The sequence below is a fragment of the Poecilia reticulata genome, chromosome 23 (assembly GCF_904066995.2).
Source record: "Poecilia reticulata chromosome 23, P_reticulata-male-v2, whole genome shotgun sequence".
NCBI classification, from domain to species: Eukaryota; Metazoa; Chordata; class Actinopteri; order Cyprinodontiformes; family Poeciliidae; genus Poecilia; species Poecilia reticulata.
This window is the reverse complement of record NC_088852.1, coordinates 3,878,161-3,903,848: the sequence shown is the minus strand read 5'-3', so window position 1 is coordinate 3,903,848 and position 25,688 is coordinate 3,878,161. Positions and strand designations below refer to the sequence as shown.

At 36.8% G+C, this 25,688-nt stretch overlaps 1 protein-coding gene across 2 annotated transcripts in view; it reads left to right on the top strand.

Moving 5' to 3' along the window:
* Positions 1–25,688, top strand: part of magi2a (membrane associated guanylate kinase, WW and PDZ domain containing 2a) — a 241,119-nt gene that overhangs the window by 36,262 nt on the left and 179,169 nt on the right. For both annotated transcript variants that reach the window (XM_081604010.1, XM_081604011.1), the window contains exon 2: positions 25,527–25,643. In XM_081604010.1, the coding sequence (XP_081460136.1) occupies positions 25,527–25,643 (117 nt within the window). The remainder of the gene's footprint in view (positions 1–25,526; positions 25,644–25,688) is intronic.

Below are 25,688 nucleotides of genomic sequence, written 5' to 3'. Positions count from 1 at the left end.
GATGGCTCAACCTCGTAAACTTGAAATGGAAACCCATTAGGTGGTTTTCTCCTTTGTGTCCGACGCCGTAACCTGGATGGTGCGTCGCCTCCATCACGGCGAAGCGCTGCTCTGCGTTTCAGCTGAAGCCCCTTTGTGTGGCTGTGTGTGCGAAGTGGGAGTGTGGAGTTTAACTGGGCTCGCTTGGTCCTTTCTGCCCTTTAGTGGCCGGCCTCGCTGCGCTGCTCACTGGAGCTGAAAATAGTACTCAGGCTGCAGGCTTTCTTTACCCGCACAGACCAAACAGGACCGAATCCTCAGCATAACGGCCCGTTTCTACTGCTGCGGATGGACGATATAAACGATCCGTCACTGAGTAAATCACCCGCTGTTGTCGCATTTAAAAGGGTTTGTGTAGATTGTCAGTGAATATCTACTATTTGTTCATGTTAGTTACCGATTAATTGATTAATCGGATAAAAACAATTCTCACATTGTGCTAATCTGTTCATTTTTTCAGATTAATCGATTAAAAATTGGATAGCAAAAGGAGACAGAAGTTTTTTTCCACATAATTTGAACCAGTTGAAGCTTAAACTGTCTCTTCAGTTTTGCGTAGAACATATTAGAAAGTGTTTTATTTACTTCGGCTGAAGTGGCACAGACTGATGGCATTGTTTTAAAACGTTGCTAGATTATAATAACGGATAATAGAGAAAGAAAACTGATTAGTTGGCACCAGTACTGTGGCTGCTGTTAACTGGCAGACATGACCTGTTGGGTCAGAGGTTGATTTTTAGATCTTTACTGAGGTAAATGAGATGGGCGGAAAATATCGGCTTCACGTGTTGGAGTCGGTTGAAATGAAGGAAATCAATGTGCCGATAAATTTCTCAGTCATATTTTAAAGAGTTTGTAAAGATTAGGATTTTTTTCTTTGTCAGAATAAAAGTTAGGCTGCAGCTAACAATTATTTTAATTATCGATTAATTGATTAATCGGGGGAATTTCTCCTTACTGATGCCTTCAACACAAAGTTATTTAATCATCTCTAACCTCTCATCAAACAGTATCTACATGTTTCAAATTGCATGTTTGGAAAATCCTGCTTGGATTAGATTCTCTCTAATTAATCCTTTGCTTTGTATGTAAAATAAATGAATATCTGTTACGTTTGTGTGCGCCTGACCTCTTAAAATGAAAGAAAACGCACCACTTGAAATGCATTGTCATTAGCTCAGAGCTTAATTGTTGTATGCTTGACAATGTTCCTGCTGCTCCGTGAGCTAATGACGGTCACCTGCGGCTGTTGCTGTTTTCATAAACCGTCTATTAGTGCATTGCAGACGCAGCTGAGTAATTAGACTGGAGGAAGGTTGTAGTCGAAATGAAAGCATAGAGTCAAACCTTCAAGCTATTCTTCACTGGGATCATCAATTAGCCTTCGTCACCTTACAGTTGGTTCCCAATTGGGTAAATATTGGTTCATTTTATATCATTTAAGCAATAAAACTGAGTCCCTATGAATATTTATGACTGTCATAGTCATAGTTATTTCAAAGATTAGACTTTGAGTTGGATTAAAACACAGTAAATAAGTAATTACAGTGGGAAATGTGTTAATTTTAGGGCTGTTTCCGCAGGTTTGACGTGAAAATGTATTACCATTCTTTTGTATTTTGTCTCCCTCTACTTCAGACTGTCTCTAGTTTTCCTTCTGTTCTGAAAGCAGCGCAGCGCACAGTAGCAAGACTGTGTTTTTCAAAATAAAGTAAACTTGGACATTTAAATTCATTTTAAACTCTGATTATGGTAAATATGGGTTATGTCTGTAGACGTATCTCATATGGTTTACATTAACATATAGTTGAAAAGAAAAAAATCTTAATTCTGAAGATGTGGCAGCTTTTAATATTGTAGAAGAAACCCTTTATTCTGTTACTTTCTGGGGTTATTTTTATTGTTTTGTTTAAACTATTAAGTATAATTTACGAATACACTGGTATGAAAATTTTGGCAACAGCAGCATTTAAAAGCAACCACACCAAATTGGAATCGGCAGCTTGTGGTTTTTAAGAAAACGTCAATCGGTGCATTTCTAAAAACGAGTACAGCGTCTAAAAGTTGGTACAGGTGAACCTGCTCTGCAAGAAATCATCCAGTTTGAATAAAAGGTGGCTGACGCGATCCGTGTTCAGCTACCAGAATAACAAACACGCTACTGGCTCTCATATCCTCACGTCGAGTTCAACGCATCAACTAAAAACCTCGTTTGAAAGAATTGAAAGTAGAGGAGCGACTGAAAAAGCTCATTATGTGATTTGGTGTTAGGCTGACAAATTAATGACATTAAGAGCGAAATCTGGTTCATGTCACTTACTAATTGTAGATATTATTCAGTAATGGTGGGGAAATCCTTTAAGTGTGACAAGGAGCCAAAAACATTTTCACTGTAGTTCTCGTGTTTAGCCGTTGCAGTAGCTGCATGTTGAAGCCTCTTGCCAATTCTCATACCTTCTTAAATTGACACAGAAAGGCTGGCATCAATTAGGCAAAACACGACGCAAGTGTGGCGGCGCATCAATTTTTATTTCATCTGCATATAAATGAGATTGTGTTTTAGGGAGCCATTTGCTGATGAACATCTCCCTCTCCAGTGTTCTCGGGCTAAACCGCTCCAGTTATGACAGGAAGAGGAGACGGAGGGAGGAGGAAACTCAAACCGGGAGCGATGAGAGGAAACGAGTTCTCAACAGGTTTCTGCTCAGCGTCTTCAAGGCGGCAGAATCTCTGTTTTATACGTGAAACTAACAGCTATTGGTCAACATTTGAAGGGGACCCGTTAGACAAAGTTCACATTTTGCACGTTTTTGTTCTTCCGTTCGGGTTTCCGTATCCAGACTGCTTTTGTCATGAGCTAATGTTTTTTTTTTTTTTTTTTGGTATTTGGTCACAAATAAGCAGGCACTGCCCGTCACCTAGCAACCCCAGAGAAGCCCAGCTCGTTACTTCGCCACTCCGGCCCCGTTGCCTAGCAACCCAACCTAAGTTCCAGCACGTTTGGTCACCCGCTTGTTTTTTTTGGGGGGGGGGGGGTTGGCAATAAATTGATGTTTTATGCTGTTTCAAAAACCTAAAGAATGTAATGTCACATTCCACATGCGCTACACCGTTGCCTAGCAACCCCAGGCAAGTCCAGCTCATCACCTAGCAACTCAAGTGAAGCTCCAGCACGTTTGGTCAGCTGGTTTTACCACTGCATGCGCTGTACAATGGCTACTAGAAAAGACGGTCGTTTTACCATCTAGAAACCACTTACTGAAATCTTGTTTGTTGTGGAGGAGGCTCCACTTCTGCTTTTCAAAGACATAAAGTTGCACATTTGCGCTCCTGTTTGCAGTCGTTTTCACTTGCGGGTGCAAATGTTGAGTTGGGAGGAGTGGCAAGTGAAAAGAGGCCTTAAATCCTCTCATTCTGAAAGGAGGCATTGGCAGAACTGAGCAGATTGAAATCTCTTCTTCCAGAAATGATTTTGTGCAACAAAAAAAAAAAAAAGTAACATGTTTTGTATAGATCTATCCTAACCTATTCGAGGAAACATGATGGGTTGCCTTTAGGATGAGACTTATTTAGGATGAGACTTATTCCGAGAAGTCAGGGGTCAATTCTTAGCAGCTCACTGGAAGTATCCTCATCACTTTGACATCGGTGATGATGATGAACCGCAGAGCTGGAAGTCACGTCTCTGTGGGTTCAGCTTGTGTGTCATGTTGAGTTCCTGCTGGGCCCTGTAGGCTTCTTGGACCACAGCCAGTGTGTGTGTGTGTGTGTGTGTGTGTGTGTGTGTGTGTGTGTGTGTGTGTGTGTGTGTGTGTGTGTGTGTGTGTGTGTGTGTGTGTGTGTGTGTGTGTGTGTGCGTGTGTGTGTTGTTCAGACAGTCATGTTGGTAAACCAGTTGATGAAGCTGCCTGGAGACGTTAAAGGGACCAGCAGTGATGGGTGGAACAGACCCTGATGATTTATTTGTTCATATAATTATTCTAACGTATATAAAACTATTCTTGTCAACAATTGTGAAAACCAGTAGCAGACGTATTTTGTCAAGTGAAATTGTTAAAATCATCGATACACATCAAATTTGTTGGTTTATGTTTCATTTATTATACAACTTAAACAGGCCGATGTCACAAAAATAAAAATATTCCTGCTGGTTTGTTTCTTGCACACACTTCCAACTTGATTGTTTGAAAAAAAAAAAACTTTATTTCTTGCAAAATTATAGACAAAACAATTATGAAAAATCTCTTACAACTTACTTTAAAATGAAAGTTAACTTAATCTGATGTTTCAAGTACAAAAAGTGGCCAAAACATTTTTATTTTCAAAAACTTCCCATCATCACACTGGATATTTGCCAAACAAAACCAGTGTGTAATTAATCACTTACATTAACGGGAATGTCTAAAAGTTACCAAAGTAACCTAAACAAGTCCAAATATACAAATTAATTACAGATTTTGGCTCCAAACTAATTCAAGTGTAGAGAAAAACTAAATTTATACAAAAATTCAACATTTTGTAACTCGGTGTTTCAGCTGTTTTGCAGTTTTCTGGAAGTTTGAGGTGCACAGAAGCTGAATGCACCAAAGTCATGACGTCAATATTATCCCTAAATTTCTTCCTGTAGAGTAGAGGCGTCAAACTCTTTCATTTTGGGTCAAATCAACAATCTGAATGTTCTTAAAGGGCCGGTTGTGCCAGAATATATTGATAAAACCAATTAAACTGTGAAAATGTCAATAAACAGCCGTTCCTCTGGGATTTTGTGATTATTTTTGCTTGTTTTTGCAATCAAAATGACAGATTTTGTGGTGAACATTTAGAAATGTTTGTAAGGAATTTCTAAACCATTTGCGGTAATATATGATGTTAAATGTTACTCTTTATCACTCGCCGTATCAGTTGCGGATTCAATGTTTATAACCAATTTTGAGAAAATTTGCTGTAAAATCTGAAAAAAAATTGGAAATTTGTTGATTTTGTGTAAATTTTGCAGATCTGTAAAAAAAACTAATGTAATTTGGAGTCTGAAGGGCCACACAAAAAGCTACGGCAGGCCAGATTTGGCCCCCGGGCCTCGAGTTTGACACCTGTGCTGGACTCTAATACTTCTTATTCTGCATTCCCAAACTTTAATTTAGTCTTCAATATTTCATGTAGAGCAAGAACAACTGAAAATGAGTTTGTGGTAAATATTCAAAGCTCAAACTGGAGAACCGTTGAGAGCGGCTCTATATCCAGATCCTTTTTATTATCTTCTTGAAGTCATGACAGCCTTCATGTCGAGTGCTGCTCCCAGCGCCCTCTTCTTCTGGAACAAAACCAAGCACTTAAAGGAGTTGCATCGAGTAAATAGGCGGCATAGATCAGCTGTGGAAAAAACAATCTATTCGCCGGCTGCACTGTTTTAGCCTTTCAGGCTGAGGTCAGTTTCCTGCGCCAGCCCTTTATTGAAACTGAAATTACTCCAAAGTTATCAGGATGAAAAACTTCTCAGGCATTTCGCCCTTTTGCACTCACTCACCGTAATGGGCACCAGTCTTATTATTACCTGCCTGCAGATGCATGGTGTTGAGCTTTGGTGAGTTTGTAATTAACCTCAAAGGGAGAAAATCAATGGGATGCTTTGTGCAGCAGTCATTATTGGGAAAATGAACTGCACATCACTGGCCTGCTTAAAATCAGATTTTCTTCAGTTAACAACTCTCTGTTTAAGAGCTTTACACATAATTGTCCACACTCAGATTTTAAAAGCTCCAGCTGATAAATCAGTAGGGCAATTCAACGCTTATCCTGGATGTTTTTCATCAAGGTTTTGTCTGTTTCACATTGACGTTGTGCAGAAATTACAATAGGAAAATAAAATATTAAGGAAAGAACTGAGACACAAATATCATCCCACTTTATGGATGTGATATTTACAAAAACTTACAGCTATAAATGCTGAGCTAACAGTTCTTTGTGGATACAAAGATTTAAATGAAGAGAAAAGTAGGAACTCGTTTTGGGTTGCAACTAACTATTGTTTTAGTTATCGATTAATCGATTGTTCAAACGATTAATTGGTTAAAAATTGGCGCATTCTACAGATTTCTCACCTAAGCTTTTTTAAGTGCTGTATTACAAATACATTAAAAGAAGCAAATAAACAAATAACTTGATCCTTTTGTAAATCATAAAATATTATATTCCCTAAAATGCAACAACAAACGAAAACTATGCCACACGTTTTTGAAATAGTAATCGGTTGTTAGCTTGAGTACACAGACTCTAAAAAACACAATTTACTGAAAGAAAATCATACTTAGAGAAGTAATGAAGCCCAAACTGTACAACAAACATATACATTTTGCACCTGAAGAAAACCTTATCAATCATAATTTTCTTTCCAATTATTTATCAGTTAATCCAAATAATAGGCAGATTAGCCTTACAGTGTATTGATAAGATAAGCAGAAAAGACTGAGATTTTCTGCTCACTATGTTGTTCCATTTTAGGCAATGTAATGTTTATTTTCTCATTAAAAAAATACAATTAAATATTTATTTGCATCTCAGTGTATTGCAAATATTCTATAAAAAGTCTTAGATGAAATATCTGCAGAATATGTCAATTATTTTATCAGATTAATCGTCCAAATAATCGATTAATCGATAACAAAAATAATTGTTTGTTGCAGCCCTAAATGAGTTCCTGTTTTGAAATCTTTCTGTCCACAAAGAACATTCATAGATAAACCAGCAGTGGCTTCAGATGCCCATATTTATGCTTTCCTGTCCAGAACCGGTTGCATTTTTTGTAAATTCACTTTGGGAACAGCTACACCGCTAAAAGTAGTTCCCAATTCAAGTCTTTGAGTTGCCATTAGTGTCACCAGAATTACTCTGAAGAAAGTTCAGATCAAATCTTGAGAATAAAATGAACGACCTTATTCCTATGCAAACGTATGGCAGCTGATTTGCATGTCGTCGTTAAAAATATGCAGATGACCTTTTTATTCAGGACTCTGTCCCAGATATGGAGTACTTATTAAAGCACCGTAGGCAGTCAGGTTTGGGAACAAATTTTCCTTCCAAAAACTTCGTCTGCACAGCACGTCGACCGCTTCCTCACTGTTCCTCATGCAGCGGAGCAGAGCTTCAGACGGATTTATGGCGAAATCCTACTGAGATTTGACCTGACAAGGGGTTGCTCTGAAAGTTGGATCACCTCACACGCGCTGCACTCTCCTACAGCGTCTAGTCTGCACTCCTCAGTAATTTTTCCTTTTCAGAGCATGCAGACCGTTCAACGGCACTGACTTCTGCTCGTAAATTCTTTCAATCACCTCAGATTTCTTCCTGTATTGTATTTTATTTCCAAAAGTGTTTTGTTTCCTGAGCAGATCTTGTGTTTGCTCCTAATATGTGATTTGGCCTCAGGTTGCCAGATTCAGTGAGGCAGAAAACTCTTTGAGTTGTCAGGAATGGGCTTTGTGCTGCAGTGGTCAAACTGGCTCGACTTGCTAAAGTAATAATATCCCTGAAATAATTTTAGATTTTTCATGTTAAAACTGTGAGCTTTATCATGTGTTATTACTGGGATTTTATCACAAACTGGTGCATAATTTGGAAGTGTAAGGGATATTATAAACTTTATTATCCACTAAACATCTTTCTCTCTGGCCTATTTGATATTTTTCAAATGCAAATGCAGATTTATTTGTACAAAAAAATCTGATAATTGTATACGTTTTCTTTCATATTCAGCATTTCTGTTTAGTCTGTTGGATAAAATTCCAGAAAAATATGTTAATGTATGTAATGTGACGGAGTATAAAAAAGTTCACCACTTTGAAAGACGCGGTAAATCTCAAATATGCGTATTAAGGCTGCAATTAAAGATTATTTTAATAATTGATTCGTTTTACAATTAATCGGATAAAAAAAAAGTAATTTCCCCACATTTTTTCATTTAAGCCTTTTTATACAATATTGAAAATTAATTTAAAAGATGCAAATAGACAAATGATAAAATTCCTAAAATGTAAAATAGAACATTCATTTAGTGAATTTGAACCGAGTGAAGCTAAAGCTACGTCACTTGTCGAGTTTTTACAGACAAATGGTTTTTTAATATATTTTAAATGCAAAATGTATATTTATTTTATACATTTTCAGCTTACTTGCTACTAGTAGTTTGTTCTTTTTTCAGCAAATGCCTTTTTTAGAGTCGATTAATCGCGATTAATCGTTTTAAGATCGCGTATGATGTCTAGCTTTGAACTTTATCATGTTTGGATGAATGGAAAGCTCTGATCAGATATTTCTGTTCAGGCCTCCTGCAGTTTAAAAATAAATTTCAAAATAATATTTCACCAACATTTCCCCTCCGAGCCTTGCATTGTCGCAGCTCATTAAAACATAATTGAGCTGAATATTCAACGGCTGACTTTGCACGTGCACCTCTTTACTTCATTACTCTTGCTGAGGAAACATTTACACAAAATCATCTCAACCCTGTTTGCTCTACATGAGGCGATCACGCCGTTTGCTGCGCTTCGTCTCTGCCAGCACAGCTTAAACGTAGCAGTGGCTGCAGGATGTGGAACGTGTGATCCGGCTGCAACATTTTTAATCTTCCATCTGCATTTATTACCGAGCTCAGCAGACCGCGGCGCTCCGGCGCTCTGATTGGGTTACTTCAATTAAACTGGCCCCCGCGAGGTGTAATGGGAACAGTGTTCTGTCTCTGTGACAATGCAGAGAAGTAAATACAGACATGTTGAAGCTCAGCTACCAGCCAGTGACCTATTAATACCGATGAGTTGTTTTCATGCTCCTCGCTCTCCCAACATCGGAGTGGATCCAGGGAAACCAGACAGTATCTGTAGAGCTTCAGTGAGACATTGATGTTTGATTAAAATGACTGTAAACAACTTTGTGCAAAAAGTCAATAGGTTTATATTGTACATTAGCCCAATTATCACATTAAGTGAAGTTTTTAGCAATTTAAGAGAAACAATTTCTGATTAGTGGTGAGCGATGTGGAATTTTATCACGATGTTTTCTTGTGTCATCGCTAAAAATTTAAATAAACACTTCCGTTTTAGGTAACCGCAGCCTCCATACCCTAAAATTAAAATGCTCTGTAGGGCTGCAACTAATGATTTTTTTTTTTACTAATTGATTAATCTTTATTCCAACGATTAATCAATTAATTTGATTTTTAAAAAACTGGCATATTATACAGATTTTTCATTTCACCACTTGAGCCTTGTTTAGTGTCAGATATATATTGAAAGATCTAAATAAATTATTTTTTCAATAAAATACAAATTTTATTGCCTAAAATGCAATAATAGAGCATTACTTTATATCTGAACTGAGTGAAGCTAAAACTTTGGCGCTTGAGGAGTATTGGCTAAATATATGTGTAGACAAAGGTGTTTTTATCTGAAATGTGAAAGTTTTTGTGCAGTTTTTTGCTTAATTGCTGCAAAAACTGCAGCAATTAAGCTGAATGTTTTTCACCAAATAGTCCATTTTTGAGTCTGTATACTTCAGTAACGATTAATCAATTATTAAAGTAGTGTGATTATTTCAATTATAAATTAATTTTGATTAATCGTTTCAGCCCTGAGTGAATGTTTTGTAATATCTCCAGGTGGTGGTATTAAGTATTTCTCTAAAAGCAGTGTTTAACTCCTCTTTTCCAGGTTCTGGTCGGCATAAAACATCAGATTATTTAGATTATAAAGTGTTTGCTAATGTCGCTTGTCCTTTAAAATGGTGCTAATAAACTCTGGTGCTGATTTTAAGGCTTATATTTGAGAATATAATGAGATTAATGAAATTTTTGTGGTTCAAATCATTTCCATTTGCTATACTTACCACAAAAATAATGACCTCACTTGTGGAAATGGCATAAAATCAAACAACCAGTCCATACTTGGTGGCAATTTTGGTGAAATCTTTGAGTTTTACTGTATAAAAAATGGACGTTGAGTTTCAGTAATCCAGAATTAATTGCATGTATTGTTTAATTAATTAGGTTGCTTGCTTAAACACCTGTGGCTTGGTGGTGACTGTCTGAAAACTAATACTGGCTCTCAGGTCTTGTTGTTGTAGATCTTTTTCCTGAGCTTCACGAATTATAGAAAAATGGAAGCATATTAAAGGACTTCAAACACTGAACATTTTGAATATGATGACTTTTCAGTGCTGTGTGGAAAAACGATGGAAATGGAAACTACATCTTTCTATTTTATGCATGTCCCCCAATGACCAAATCCATCTTTTTAAAGGTCTATTAAAGGAAAAATGAACCTAAAAACTGGTTTTAGTTACTTAGAATTTGTTTGGTTTGTTGGTAAAACCGAAACGACTTTATTAATCATCATTACAAATAAAGTTGTGGTTCTTTTGCAGGATTTCTCCGTTATACACACTAAGAGTGGCTCATAAAAAAACAACTTTCGGCTTCAGAGCATTGCTGAACATTGCTGGAGGTCCTGCAGACTTAACATAATCAGAGATTTTCCCAAGCCAGCTCTAAATATTTATAAATATTTGCTCGTTACCTATTACGTTTTTCATCCTGACACTAATGTCCCAGGTTGTTTTGCTAAGTCCTAAATGCACATCGTGCATCATCACCATCTTAGGTCGGATCAGCTTTTCTTTGACCAACTTAGTCACGGAAAACTCCGAAGTGGAACATAAATAAACATGCTCTGCTTTTTAAAGATGATAGTGCTGCTACAAATATAGAAACCAGAAGACGGATAACGTGAGGAAGGAGATGTGAAAAGAGAGAGATGTTGAAAACGGAGCTGGAAGGACAAGAAAAAGCTATTACAGAGTGAGTGATTCAGAAGTTTCTTCTGCTTTAATGTGTTATTAACTGGTCACATGGCACTTAAACGTTCCACCGCTGCAGAACCGAAGACGGGTTCTGGTTTGGGTTTACAGGAAGGAGCAGAACCAAGGAGAAATGTCAGGAAATGATGTTTTCCTGAGGGTAAAAACCTGACATTACGCGTTTAAAAACATATGGTGAATGGTCTGCTCTTTATTAGGCAGAGTTCTTTAAAAGCGGCTGCTAAAAGGTATTTTGGCTAACATTTAGATGCAAGCTTGCAGTGCAGAGATCCTTTCATGACTGAGTTTTTTTTTTGTTTTTTTTTAAGCAGCCATAACATAATGAAGCTTCTCCTCTTTACAGCTGCAAATGACTTTTAGGTAAACCTGCCAGTCGGATCAATGCTGGCAAAGAGAGTCTGTGTTGATGTCTGGGCCGGTCCAGCTGCCAGATGTTTGTTTAAAAAAAAAAACAAAAACAGTTGGATATAAAACATCTGAAATGTTATTTGGTGCCAGAACCGAGACCAGCTCACCGTCTTCTTTCGCCTGTGTACAAACTCTGATAACACCAATCAGAAAGCTCATTTACTTTCTGACTAAACTCCGTCCCTCGGAGGTTAAAGCCATCAATACTACAGCAGCTTGATTGTCGGCGCTCATTTCCTTCTGTTCTCGCATGCAAACCACAGCTGCTTCTCTCCCTGTTAGCATTCATGCATGCAAATAATTCGCTCGCTGGAGGCGGGGGCACCCTGTGCTTTTATTTGCTAAAGACCCGGTTCAGAAGAGGTTCAGCCAACTCCTCTGCTGCCGTAGCGGCTAAATCAGAAGTTGATGGGTCTAAATGGCGCCACATGTGTTTGGATGTGACGCAGCTCTCCATTAATGTGAGGTAGCGGTCGGCCCCGCCATGCTGTTCCTCATCAGTCCGCCGCGCTGCTCCGGCGGCTCTGCTGGGGTCCCATTCCCAGGTTTAAACGGAGCAGGTCTCCCCCTGCCAGGAGACAGATGCCGCGTATCAGCAGCACAGAGGCGGGAAGGCAGCTGGTTCATTTTTTGCACGGCGATGAGTGAGCTGGGCCGGTCGGCGGAAAGCAACAGACGGAAGGTCCGGTCTGTAATCAGCTAAGAGACCCACAGCTAATTTCAGGAAATGAGGACAATACATTAAGATTGTTTTTTTTTTTTTTGTAGTTCATATCTCAAAAATCACAGGATGAAAAGTTTCTAAACTCCATCCATCCATTTTCTTTACACCCTTGTCCCTTTGTGGGGTCGGGAGGGTTGCTGGTGCCAATCTCCAGCTAACGTTCCGGGCGAGAGGCCTGGATTTAATTAGACGGTGTATCACCGGAAAACGGCTGAGTTTAAAAATATTAAGAGACCACTGCAAAATGATCAGTTCTGTTTCTACCGGTTTATGTTTGAGTAAAGTGAACATTGTTCTTTTATTCTATGAACTTCTGACAACATGTCTCCAAACTTACAAGCAAACATTTTGTATTTATCTTCAGAAAATGAGAAATGGTCAAAATAAATAAAGAAATCAAGTTTATATTCATTTAGAAATGACACCAATGTTTTAACTCAGGAATACTTCAGAAATCAATATTTGATGGAATAACCAGGAGCTTTTCAAAGAGGTTCACTGCAATGGTCCAGAACTGTATGTTTTAATCGAACTGAATTTTCTTCTAATAAGGAACAACTTCAAATAAAACTTCAAATCCTTATTCTGCGATAAAAAAAAATAAAATAAATTTCTCATAATAAAAGTGGACATATTATGCAGAATTCACATTTTGTACATTTTTTTGTACTTCCACTTGAGTGTCAACTGCTTCTAAAAACACCCAGATACTTTTTGGCAGCAAGTTAATGTTCTTGTTGTCTGGAAAGAACCTTCCAAATGTAGCAAAGTCCAGCCCGTTACCTAGCAACGCCAGCGGAACTCTACCCGTCACCTAGCAACCAAAGCGTAGCTCTCATACATTTGGTCAGCCTGTTTTACTACTGTGTGGCTACTGGAAAAGACGAGAGCTGTGTTGTTGACTTACCAACCAGAAGCCACTTGCTGCGTTCTGTTTGGTTGTGCAGGAGGCTCCACTTCTGCTTTTTAAAGATGTACTTTTGTATAAGTGCGCATCAGTTTGCATCCATTTTCAGGTGCAAGGGTAAACGTTGAATTAGAGGACGTTGCTAGCAGCGGATTATTTGGATTTAAAGTGACGAGGCCCTAAAACAATGTATACAAACAAATGCATACACTGAGTTTGGACTCGATGTATATCACTGGGTGCATCTGTTTGGCTTCTTCCTCTCTGATTGGTCTTTCAGTTCATGTTGGTTCAAACTTCGTTTCATTGCAGAAAATGATATTTTTACCATCGTCAGCTATTTAGACTATAGATATTGAACGGATGAATGTGGCAATTTAAGAACGAACTGGACATTTTGAGGTTCATGATTCTCTTCCTGGTATCTTGATTGATTTTGATTTTTCCACAATGTCGCACAGGGAAGCGTTTACTTTGAATTAAAAAATATCCACAGTTGTGGCTTCATTTATCTGAAGTTTTGTGAATTAATATTACATTGTAATTAAACTACGACTTTATAAGTTGTGCAATGGCCTCGTATGTGAATTTGAAGAATGTAATTAAACAAATCTCAGACTTATTCTTCTTGCTTTTAGCAAATGTAAGTATTAAAAAACGTACGTCAAAAGCTTACTCAGGAAATGGTGTATTTAGCAAAAATAAAAAAGAAGTAAGTGATTTAAAACGTTTAGTCTGTAAATATGTCAACTGTACACCACAAATATCAACAGATATTTTTGGTGTTTTGCTAAACAAAACATATTTTCTGCCTATTTTATCTTAAAAAATGTTCTGAAACAATTAAAATTTCAGTCTCGGTGAAAGAGTACTCCATCTGAAACACCAGTTGGTGTTTGTAAATTCCAGCACTTCCACACAGAGCTGGCACGCCGCGCGTGTTCATTGAAGACTAATCAACAAAACTCAGTGTGTGTCTGCAAAACTGGCAAGGTTTTAAGCTCATCTTGATCGTTTAATTAGCCTGATTATCCAAGCAGCTGTTTGCTGGAGCTCCCTGACTTTTCCCACCAACACAAACACACACATTGGGTTTTAATGCCAAATATGCCCTTCAGGTGCGTCTCAGTGACGCTTTTATTGTACAGCCTCAAACCGACTGACGGTAAATCAATGCAGGAGTTCCAAAAAGGTTTTTGTTTATTGGTAGATTAACTTAAAAATCAATATGCAGGTGCTTCCAGATTATTTATCGCAGCAATGTGGTGGTCTGAATTATCTTAAATTTTCCAATCTCCATGCACTCATTGTTGTTTAATCCCTGGATTTATTAGGGATGCCTTGATGCTGTTTTGCTAATATTGGGAACTGGAAGGATTGCAGTAAACAGCTGGTGGTGCTTATTCTCCATCTGGGTGACATTAAACTATTCCCATAAGATGAATCAAAAATAATAATTTATGACGTGTTTTCTTCATAGAGCGCGCAGAATGATCCACCAACTAAATTAAACATTTTATTACCCTCTGGAGTATTTATGTGGTGCTACATATGTGTATTACAGAGCGGCAAGATGCAAGAAATGGAGCTGAAACCAACTATTTTAGCAGCTGATTAATCTATTATTGACGTTTAATCAGTTAAACAAATAAAAATGGATTTAGCCATTTAAATGAAGTCATTTCCGACTGTTTCATTGCCATATTGTACTATTGTCATAAAAACTGTTAATTTTTAGGTGACTCAAAAAATGCTGTCTTTAGGGCTGCAACAAACTTTTTTAGTAATCGATTAATCTTTATCCTGATGATTAATCAGATAACAAATGGCACATTCTACAGATTTAACTGCTTGTACCTTTTCTACAATATTAGAAATGGGCTAAAATTTGCAAATGAACAAAGTTTTTTGTTTGTAATAAGAGTTTTTGCAAAATGCCATAACAGATCTTTCCTTTTAGTAGATCTGAACCAGGTGAAGCTAAAACTTTGGCACTTGAGTTTCAGCTAAAACATATTTACAGACAAAAGTATTTTTTTTATTCTTAAATGCAAAATGAGTATATCTTTGTACAATTTTATACTGCTTTTGTTTTGTTTTTTTGAGTCTATACTCCAGTTAATTAATCTGTTACTAAATTAGTGGACGATTATTTGAATAGTCAATTAATCACGACTAAACCGATTAATCATTTCTGCCCTGGTTCAAAACCAAATCCAATACATGTTTGTTCTTAAAGATTTTACACTTTAAATAAATGAACGTTATAGTTGATATAGTTTTAATAGAAAGTTAATATATTCCTGTTTAATTATAACACAAAGCTGCATTATAAATATAACAAATGATGATTTGTTTGCCTGATGAAACTCATTAAATTTGGTGCAACGCTGCACCCTTTAAAATGAGACATTAAAAAACCAAACATCTGCAATTAAACATCTAAATCCAAACCATAACTGCTCTGCAGTGCTATTGAACAATCATTTAGTGTTTTAACTGCACCAGTTGGATTATTGCCATTTGTTTCAGTAAAATGTAGCCATGTTATTCTACAAAAGGGGATTGTCTCCCACTGATATTGTTGGGATCACTTTAGTCAGGGGAAAAATACCTGTACTGTTATCAATTAGACATAAATACTGCAGTAGTTTAGTGGTAATAAATAATGTACCAATTGTCTCACATTCCAGATGTTTCTGAGGTTTTCCCCAGATGTTTTCCTCCACATGTCTTCTCTTAAAATTTCCTTTAAACTTTACGTTAAAATGGTTAAATCTTCAATTGCTGTAGTTTTATGTAAAAATGGTAAATATTAAAATAATAATGCAAGTTCACTCTCTAGAAGGTTTAATTTTCTAAAGAACCCTTTAAATATAAATAAAATAATAATAATAACAATAATAAAACCTCCAAAACCAAGAAATAAAACAAAGTAAAAGCCACACACAACCAACAACATGAATAAAATAGATTGATTATTGCCTTATGAGTGTTTTTGCATGTGGTTGGTTACCACTTATAAATATAAAGACATTGCATTGCTGCATTTTTTGCACCTTCCCACATGTATTTGCTCTGATAAAGATGTGTAACAAACCTTGAATTCAGTTTATGGTTTATTAGCAAATAGCAAAAATCTCACACCTCAAAAATGGACAAATCCACTTTATTTTGAGTTGAGCTTCAGGAAATCAATCTGAAAATTCCCATTAATGGATATGTGCATGTAAATGTAAGAATAAATGTTGTTTATTTAAAAATTTTCACCTCATTTGTGCCCAAACTTCAACTTCCTGGCTGATGATTTGAAATTTACTTTAATAGTTTTCATATACACCATGCAAAACACACACACATGATCATGAGGCTATACTATACAATTATTGTGTTTTTTGTCCATAAGACTAAATAAAAAGGTCCCCCAAAAAGTAAGGTGTTTAATTCTAGGTACATTTACAAACTTTAATTTGCCTTTTAATGTTGTTTTGGAGCGACGGCTTCAAGGCGTTTCAGGCCTTGTTTTTGATTCATTATGCATATTGATGCTAATTTCCCAGCTTCAGACACATTTTTACAAAATCTTTACCTTTTGTTATTCAATCTGCTCACATTTTGCACAGAGACTTTCTTATTCTGTCATTCAGAAAATGAAAATCATTTTGCTAATCCCAGCTCACCTAAAACTGAAACATTTTAGCCGTCCGTTTTATCAGATTGTTAAAGGTTTTGTTTATTATTATTATTCAGTTAAAGTTGATAAATGCCTTATGGGGGAATTTTGCTGCCATAAGTCGAGAGCACACATTTTCAGTCTGAAAACAGAATGTCATGTCTTTTGCTCTTAACTTTTAATACTTACATTTTCAGTCTCAAAACAGGACTTCATGTCTTTCTTCTGGAAACTTCTTTTCTGCTGTGGAACAAAAAGGTTCCGTTGCCTGGCAACCTCTCAGCCAATAGAATGAAAGCATTCTACTGGGTGCGTTTGTTTCCTTCCAGTGGGTGAGCCTGTGTGGCCACTGTCGATTGTAGCAACATGCGCCGCCCGAAATGACGGCCTCAGCTTTCCGAGCAGAGAGAAGTTTTGAGCGCGAGAAGGAAAGTTTGAGAAAGCACGGTGAATATTTGAAAAAAAAAAAAAAGAGTTTTGAGAATTATTTCGTATGTAATTTTTTTAAATCTAATAAGTGTGAAATTTTGATTTAGTAAAAGTTAAGCTACATCAAAATTTATCTTAGTTTGAGCATGAATTAAAAAAAAACTAGCAGTGACCAGTAAATTCTTTAAATTTTTGGTGAAATGTTTTTTACATTTGGGGACAAAAGTTAAAATTTCCTGCTGATTTTAATTTATATTTTACATTCCACTGAGTTTTACTCTGTTACTGGCCAACTCAACACCCACCACTCGCAGTAAACAGGAAGTGTGGGTGAATATCTGTTTATCATCTCCAAACAAAAACACTTTCCATACATAATGTGCTTTCAGCATTTTAAATGAGCTCAAGGTCGAGCGCAGAGCGGCTCTCAGTGGATCCATTTCTTCTGTTTGAGCCGGACTGTTTTCTGACAGCGGTTAGCCGTTACCTCTGTCCTCGAGTGAACAAGCTGTCCTCTTACTTCTGTCTCTCCTTCAGACTCCTGGGAGATTTACAAGACACCTGCTGAGTTTAAGCAGGGAATTTTATTCTTCTGCAAAAAAAGAAACTATATTTTATTCATCCATCTGTTAAGGAAGCCACTAAATGCTAAATGCTAGGAATGAGCCTGTTTCTTTTTCCAACTTTAAGAGGCAGAAATGAAAGATTATTGTTACTGAATGGATAAAAATCTTTATCTTTAAGACAGTTTGACTGTTTTTTTTTCTCTCATTGATTATTATTCTTCCCTCTATTCTTCCCTCATATTTCATCCTCTACAATCTCTGGTGTCACTAAGCAATCACACGATAGCGGCTCAGATAGTGAGCCATCCACAGAAAGAAATATTGCATCCGGAGACAGTATTTTCTCCTATTTTTGCTTTTTTGCCCCATTTCTGATTATGAAATGCATTTTAATATCATTTTGGTAAACACAAAATGCAGTTTATCACATTAGAATTTAATTTATTGAAGGGAAAGAGAAGTTTTAAACAAAAATGTTTCATTTGACCTACTTCATGTTGCCAGACGGGTTCTGATTAAGTTAATTAATTCTACATGAATTGTAAAATTTAACCTAATCAGTTAAATAACGAATTAACAATATGGACATTTACTAGTATATAAAAATACAATCTAATTGTTTTCAAACCACATCAGATTTCTTTTTTTTTTTTGTTGCTTGCTTTTTCTAAAAAAGGAAATCACAAATCACTGAAACTCTTTTTAAAAAGTGGCTTTTATTTGAAATATCCTAGATTTTTCTTTTTTTTAATTTTTTTTATAGAAATGTCATAAGCAGAAAAAAAACATTTTTTTCCAGAAGACGATCTTAAAATCACGAGGAAAAAGTTGTTTTAATGAAAAAAAAATTTAGTTATCAGAGTTTATATGATTCTTTCTTGTTATTGTCATTAATCATTTCATCTCCTGCTACTCATAATAATTTGATGTTGATGTGTTGAAAGAAAATATTTTCTGTACCAAAGTAAAACTTCACTAGAAGCTCAACATTTCTTGTTTTAATTTTCTATTTTTGGTTTGTTGTACTCATTAGATTACGACTTTATTTAAAAATTATGACTTAAAAAAAAGATACAATTGTAGCCTGGACCTAATATTTGTCATAGAGTTGACCTGCTTGTCAAACAAGATGGCCGCCCTGGGTGATGACATCACTCTGAACTTTAGAAACGCATTTAGAAAATGTGGGGGGAAAAAATCCACATTTTCTAAAAATGAACCACAATAAATTTTTTTTATAAATGAAGCAATCATTTTAAGATTACATTTTCATAGAGACGTTTTTCACTGCATTGACAAAAGCATTTTTTAAGTAAATAAAGTGCACTGATTTCATATCATCTTCTCTCACAGTTGTGATAATTAGATAAAATTCATGAACTAACTTGAGTGTTTCAGGAGTTCAAAAGTTCACCTCCATCTGTTAGCACATGGCTGCACCAGTGGAAATAATCTGAGAGCAGATGGATCGGCTGAAACGGTTCTAAAAATACTTGACAAATGAACTGAAAGTACAAAACTAAGTGACAGAGTAGCATCGGACAGTTTGTGGCTTTTCTGAACATCTATGTGCATCAGATCTAGTGTCGGTGCAACCCAGACACCTGCCTGAGGCTCTTTGTGATGGCTGACAGTATTTTATTAAATAGAGATGAAGCTGGTGGAAAAGCTGCATCTGCACCACTAAGTCTGCTTTTGCTGATTTCTTAGGAATTGCAGAAGAATGTAGTGGCCAGATGCTGATGATAAAATCCACCTAATCTATCGTCTTTGCTTTGGCTTTGAAAAAGTAATCGTTTCTGCTTATAAACCTGAAAACGGTTGAATGATTTTCTTTAAAGGTGACCTTTTCCTGCTTCCTTGAACAGGTTAGAATGGGTTCATTATATGTTTTTTGCACAAAATCTTAGATATATTAGCCTTCTCAGTTCTGAATTTTCACGCCTCCACTTCAACGTTTGCACTCTTATGTGAAAATGGCTGCAAACAGATGTGCAACTGTATAACCGTAGATCATGGAAAAGCAGAAGTAGAGCCTCCTGCACAACCAGCAAGAATGCAGGACACGGTTTCTGGATGGTAAAAACAAAAGAAAAACATTTGTGTTTTCCAGCAGCCATTGTACGGTGCATAGAGCTGTAAAACCCAGCTGACCAAATGTGCTGGAGCTGTGTTTCGGTTGCTAGGTAACAGGGTGGGCTTGGCTTGGGTTAACAGGTAACAGCATTGCCAATCATTTTGAAGCTGCTCATTTTCCAGACACCCAATTAGCCTACTTTAAAAAAACAATGGCTGAGTGTTTTTTGTCTGTTTTTAGTAGAAACCCAAAAAGGAAGTACAAAAAAAAGCAAAATGTGAATTTTGCATAATAGTTTCCGTTTAACTTAGCAGCTCAGTGAAAACCATCCAGACAAGAATAAAGTGAGAAAGAAAATGCCAACAGCCCAGTAAAGCATGTTGCAATAAAAACAACTTGATGCTGAGACATTTTAACGGTTCTTACCCAGATTTTCCTTCCTGGTCTCTTTCTAAAGCCCTGGGCCTGAGTCTGAACTCTGTCCAGCTCTTCTGGCTGAGTAATGTTTGGGAATACCTGGGGGATCTTTAGAGATAAAAGCTCGCCGCTGCCTGATAAAACACCAAGCCGCTTGTTCAATAACTTCTTTAAAGAGGCGATTTATAAGAATGAGTTGTCTTTGTGCATTTGCATTTGTTGGTTTTAGTTGTTATAGTGCCACCCTTAAACTTTCTCACCTCTGATTTTCAAATGGAAACTCAAAACAAATCAGCGTTTGGTCCTCTGCACCGACCAGTTTTGAACAACCACTCAAGATTGATTGGATCCACTGTTTCAAAATGTATTTATTACTTTTATGCTTGGGGATAATCCTTTTTACTGGAGATACATTAACATAAAGTTGATCTATTATGCAAAATTCACATTTTGCACATTTCCACAGCTCATAGACTTTGCATGGTATTTAAGGTGATAAATTCATTTGTAGACCTTTCGCAATAAGTAATCAATTAATTGAATGATAAACTAAAATTAGTTTAATAGTTTAAACTTGCATGATTTATCATTCTTCTCTTTCTACCAAAAACTGGAGGACTAAAGTCTTCAGTCTTTTTGTTTTGAAGGAGAGTTTTGCTTACAGAGACGTTATAACTCATTTTATTTGTCGTTTCTGTTGTTTTGTTTGTTTATTTTTTGGATATTAAAATGTCTTCCAGTTCCAGTGTAAATGTTCATTAGAGTTTAAAGTTTGTGGATCTTTGAGAATGTGTTGAAAATTGTCTCAAAACAACAATATTATCGTTTATCACAATAACTTCTGGGACAATTTATCGTCCAGAAAAATTTCTTATGATGACGGGCTCAGTCGTTTGTTGGATTTTAGGCAGTAAAGCCACGAATTGTCGAATTTGATCTCCTTCCTGGATTGAATCGTGGATTGAATAATAATTCAGACGTTGAAGGAAGTCAGGTGTGGTTTGGGCGTGTGGCTGCGATGCGCCGTCCTTTGGAGGTTTTCTGGTCGTTTTCAGCCGGGAACAGAAACCGGACCGAACCCAGAACCTGCTGGAGGGAATAAATCTTCTTTCTGGTTTGGGATGATGGAGGATTTCTGGGTTTCTCTCCTGACCTCCTCATCTCTTTCAGTTTTTTAACTTGGAGACAAATAACTAGGATTTTTGTGGATTCCATCATTTTTCTATTGTATTTGTATTTTAAGTTGGGCACTTTGTTAAAACGGGTATTAGGTAATCGATTAATCAATTATTGAAATAACTAATTTAGCATTATATGTAAAGTGTCTAGTGAAAGAATCCATGCCCTTTTCCAGATTGTACCACATTAATGCAAACTTTAACACTTGTTATTGTAGGGATGAAGCGATTAATCGGCGTAATCGTGACTAATCAAATATTGAAATAATCGTCAACCAATTTAGTAATCAATTAACTGAAGTAGAGAGAGCAACACGCAGCAAGCAAGCTTAACTGCAACAAAAACATTTTGCGTTTAAGATAAAAGATATATAAAGAAAATTCTCTGTAAATATGAACTCAAGTGGTAGTTTTAGCTTCATTTGATTCCAATTCTGTAAAAAAATTAATAAATCTTGTATTATGCATCATTTTCTATCCACTAGTCAACTAATCAAGAAAGTTAAATTTAGCGACAGATGCATCTTTAGCTACAAATGATCAAGCATTTATTAAAGGAATCCTGTTATTATATTTTAGGAACAAAAAATGTGTTAAATTATTTGTTAATTTGCATCTTTTGATATATTTCTAAAAATGCAGAAGGAAGGATTAAGTAATTAATGAAAAACCTGCAAAAAGTGCAAATTTTCTTATCCGATTAATCGTTAGAATAATCGATTAATCGATTACTAAAATAATCGTTAGATGCTTTTGTCTGTGTAGCTTTGGGGATTTTCCAGCTCATGATCTGTTATTTCAGTTCACTGTTTTTCACACTAAGTAGTAATAGAAAAATGAAAGGAAGCTGGGATTATTGTTGCATAATATTGAGCTGCTGCACCTTCACCGACTTCATTTGCTCGACTGGCAGCAGGAAATTGAGTCTGTCGGGGCGTTTTCATACACGTATGTCCAGGTTTGCTTTCGACACATTCAGAAAATATAACAATAGTTGAGGTGTGAAATTGCTGAATATCTGTCAGGGAAGGAATGTAAACAAAAGTAAGACTTGATTCACATCAAAATGTGACTTTTAATGCAAAGTATGAAAACCTTCCTGCAAGGGAAATGGAAAAATGTTCTAATAAAATCTCAAAATGTAGTTAATACCTCATTTATTTCATTATTTAATCTTTGTTTTAGCATGTTTCTTTTCCACATCTACCTAAAATATCTGTGATAACAGAAAATAACTGGGGGTATTAGAGAAAAGGAAAATAATAATCAGAAAATAGCTGTCAAAGTTAAAAGAAAATTAGTATCCCAACCCACATATGTCAAACAATTCAAGTTTAGTTGTGACAACACGTGGTTTTGTTCTGTTTTTTATTTTGTCCTAAATGTATCCATCTGTATGGTGACATTTCAGGAATATAAAAGGAAAGAAAAGGGAATAACATACTGAGAAAAAACCTCAGGAATACTGAGATTAATCTCAGAAAATATTTGATCTTGAAAAGCTGAAAATTTGCAAGAAAATTATCAGAAATTCAGATTTTACTGTCAGAAATTTTTTAAACAACATCTGACATTTTTGAGTCTAAAAATTTGCTAGGAAAAAAACGTTGAAATTTTGTGATTGATTTTAGAAAAAACTAGGAAAAATATCAGAAATTTCTGAGTTTTTCTCTGTAAAATTTCTGAAATTTAAAAATTTCTGAGCTTTTTCTCAGAATCTTTCTGCTTTGTATCATTTGCCATTTTGCAGATGATCATCCACGTTTGTCAGTCAGTTATATGTGTTTTGAATCCACTAATTGGTGAATACATTTAAAAAAAAAAAAAGTGTGAAATTCCAAACCAAGCAGTTTTGATGCTTTGAACCACATAAAGGAGAGAAAGAGGCAGACGCAGTACCTTGTTCCACACATGGGAGGCGACACAGTCCCTGGAAATGAGGATGGATTGAGGAGAAACGAGGGTATCGGTGTGATAGGTCTCCATCGGCAGAGCCGTGCTTCAGCGGTCTCTCTCCCTCACCTCTCTCTCTCTCTCTCTCTCTCTCTCTCTCTCTCCCTCTTTTCCTCCGTGCGTCGCCGCCGCTCGTTTTGCCGCGCTCTTCTTTCTGCTCCATCTCTGTGCAGAGAGCAATGAGTTCGGATTCACAGCCCATCCGGCGGCGCCTTGATTGGGCGAACGGGGACGGAGTTGAGGACCTGAGGGACTGAACACCTCTGGAAGGAGTCGGGTCGGGAATTCCAACAGGATCGCATTCCTTCCACTGGAAATTATTTTTGCATCACAAAAAAAAAAAAAAAAAAAAAAGAAAGGGGAAAAAAAAAATCGTGGCACTCTGAGTCGGCTGCACAAGAGGTGCCATTCACAGCGGTAATTTGAGTGATTGTGAGTGCACTCACCTTTTCAGCATGCAGATCCGTCCGATTCTTTTCTGATGCAAATGTGAAGCAGGCTGGTTGCAGCCGGCCGCTCTAATTCAGCTTGGCATGATCATAATGAAACACTCGATGAATTGGTGTGGAGTTCATGCATGCTGCTGCTGCTGCTGCTGCTGCTCACACGCATTTGTGTTCCCTGACACAAAAAAAAGAGGACAAAAACAGAAAATGTTGAATTATTCATGTCTTCAGGATGACAGACAACTTCCAAACTGGGTTATTTCCACCTCCTGTCTGAGGCTGGTCGCAGTGCGCTGCGCGTTTGTCGTGCATGCGCTCCAACGTGTCAGGCTTTGCGTTTGCAGACGGCTGATTCTGCATGTTGAAGGTTAGACGGTTCAACATTTCTGCCCAGCTTCCTCTGCTTTTTCTCCCATTGCGCTTGAAAACGAGGTTGCGCCAGGTGTGAGTCTGATGTTTTTGCTGGAATGTGTTGAGGGTCAAAGAATGCGATGCCCGCGTTATTACGCCTCAGTTTCTACGTCGGTCCCCTTCACCGTCTGCCCCGCTGAGCTACTGGTTTTAGTGGGAGTCCATTCACAGAACTGGGAGGGTGGGGGAAGCGGCCCCCGGAGGAGCGAAGGAGGGGAATCCGTGGGCGATTTAAACGCAGACGTCAGTTTACATGTGAACCAGCTGGTGGTACCATTAACACCCTGATGAATCTGGACAGATGATGGATCAGAGCGAAGCGTTTTCACTGGTTTCACTGGAACGTCTCAGATTGTTGGGCTTCCGCTGGTTTTTCTGTAAACTTTGAAACCAACAAATGGTGGATTGGTGACGTAGTTTAAGGCCACCGAAAGAAATGTAAGAAAATTCTGACCTCAAACTCAGAATTTACTTTATTTTCTAAGATTTCTTTTTTGTTTTTCTCAGAATTTTGACTTTTTCTTCTCAAAATTCTGAATTTTTATTCCCACAAATTATTTTTTTCTCAGAATTACAACTTTAGGCTAAGAAATCTTTCTTTACTCAGAATTTTGTCATTTCTTCTCCAAATTCTGACTTTTCTTACCTCAGAATTCAGACTTTAATCTAAGAAATCTGGTTTTAATCTCAGAATTCTGATATTTTCCCTACAAATTTTAACCTTTTTTTCTCTCCACATTTTCTTTAATTTCAGTATTCTGACATTTTTTTCCCCGACTTTTTCAAAATTTTGACATTAAGCTGGGAAATCTGGGTTTTCTCTCAAACTTTTGACCTTTTTGCCAGAAATCTGACTATATTATCAAAATTCTGACTTTTTTTTCTCAAAATTCTGACTTTTATCTAGGAAATCTCGTCGTACTCTCAGAATTCATAGTTTTTCTTTTCTCAAAATTCAGACTTTTTCACCTCAGAATTCAGGTTTTAATCTAAGAAATGTGGCTTTGCTCTCGAGATTATGACTTTTCTCCTCTAAATTCAAACTTTTGTGTCAATTTATTTTAAAATCCAAATTAATAACCAAAAATTCTTATACATATATAAATCACATAACTTTTTAGGATTTGTAAACCTGGACTTTCCTTTGCACTTTTAATCTATTTCTAAAAAAGTTTAGGAAATTAAATAAAAAACTGCGGAATTTTACCTGATTAATTATCAGAATAATAATAATCAATTACCAAAATAATTTAGCTGCAGCCTGACTGAACTTAAAGAAGTTTAATAGTTGCTGTTGATGTTTTCCTGATATGTTGAGCGATTTCTGGTTGTTTTGTTGGTTTTATCCCATTTTTCAGCCACATTCTGGCGTAACAATATCTGACACAATCCTTTTCTGGTTCTGGTTCTGATGGCCGACATGTTTTGCTTCCAGGAGGTGTGATCGATAAGGACCTCCGCCGGTACCTCAACCTGCGCTTCCAGAAAGGCTCAGTGGATCACGAGCTGCAGCAGATCATCCGGGACAACCTGTACCTCCGGACCGTCCCCTGTGAGTCGCCATGTTCTGCTTTCATTCGCTCAAACGTTTCGTTTT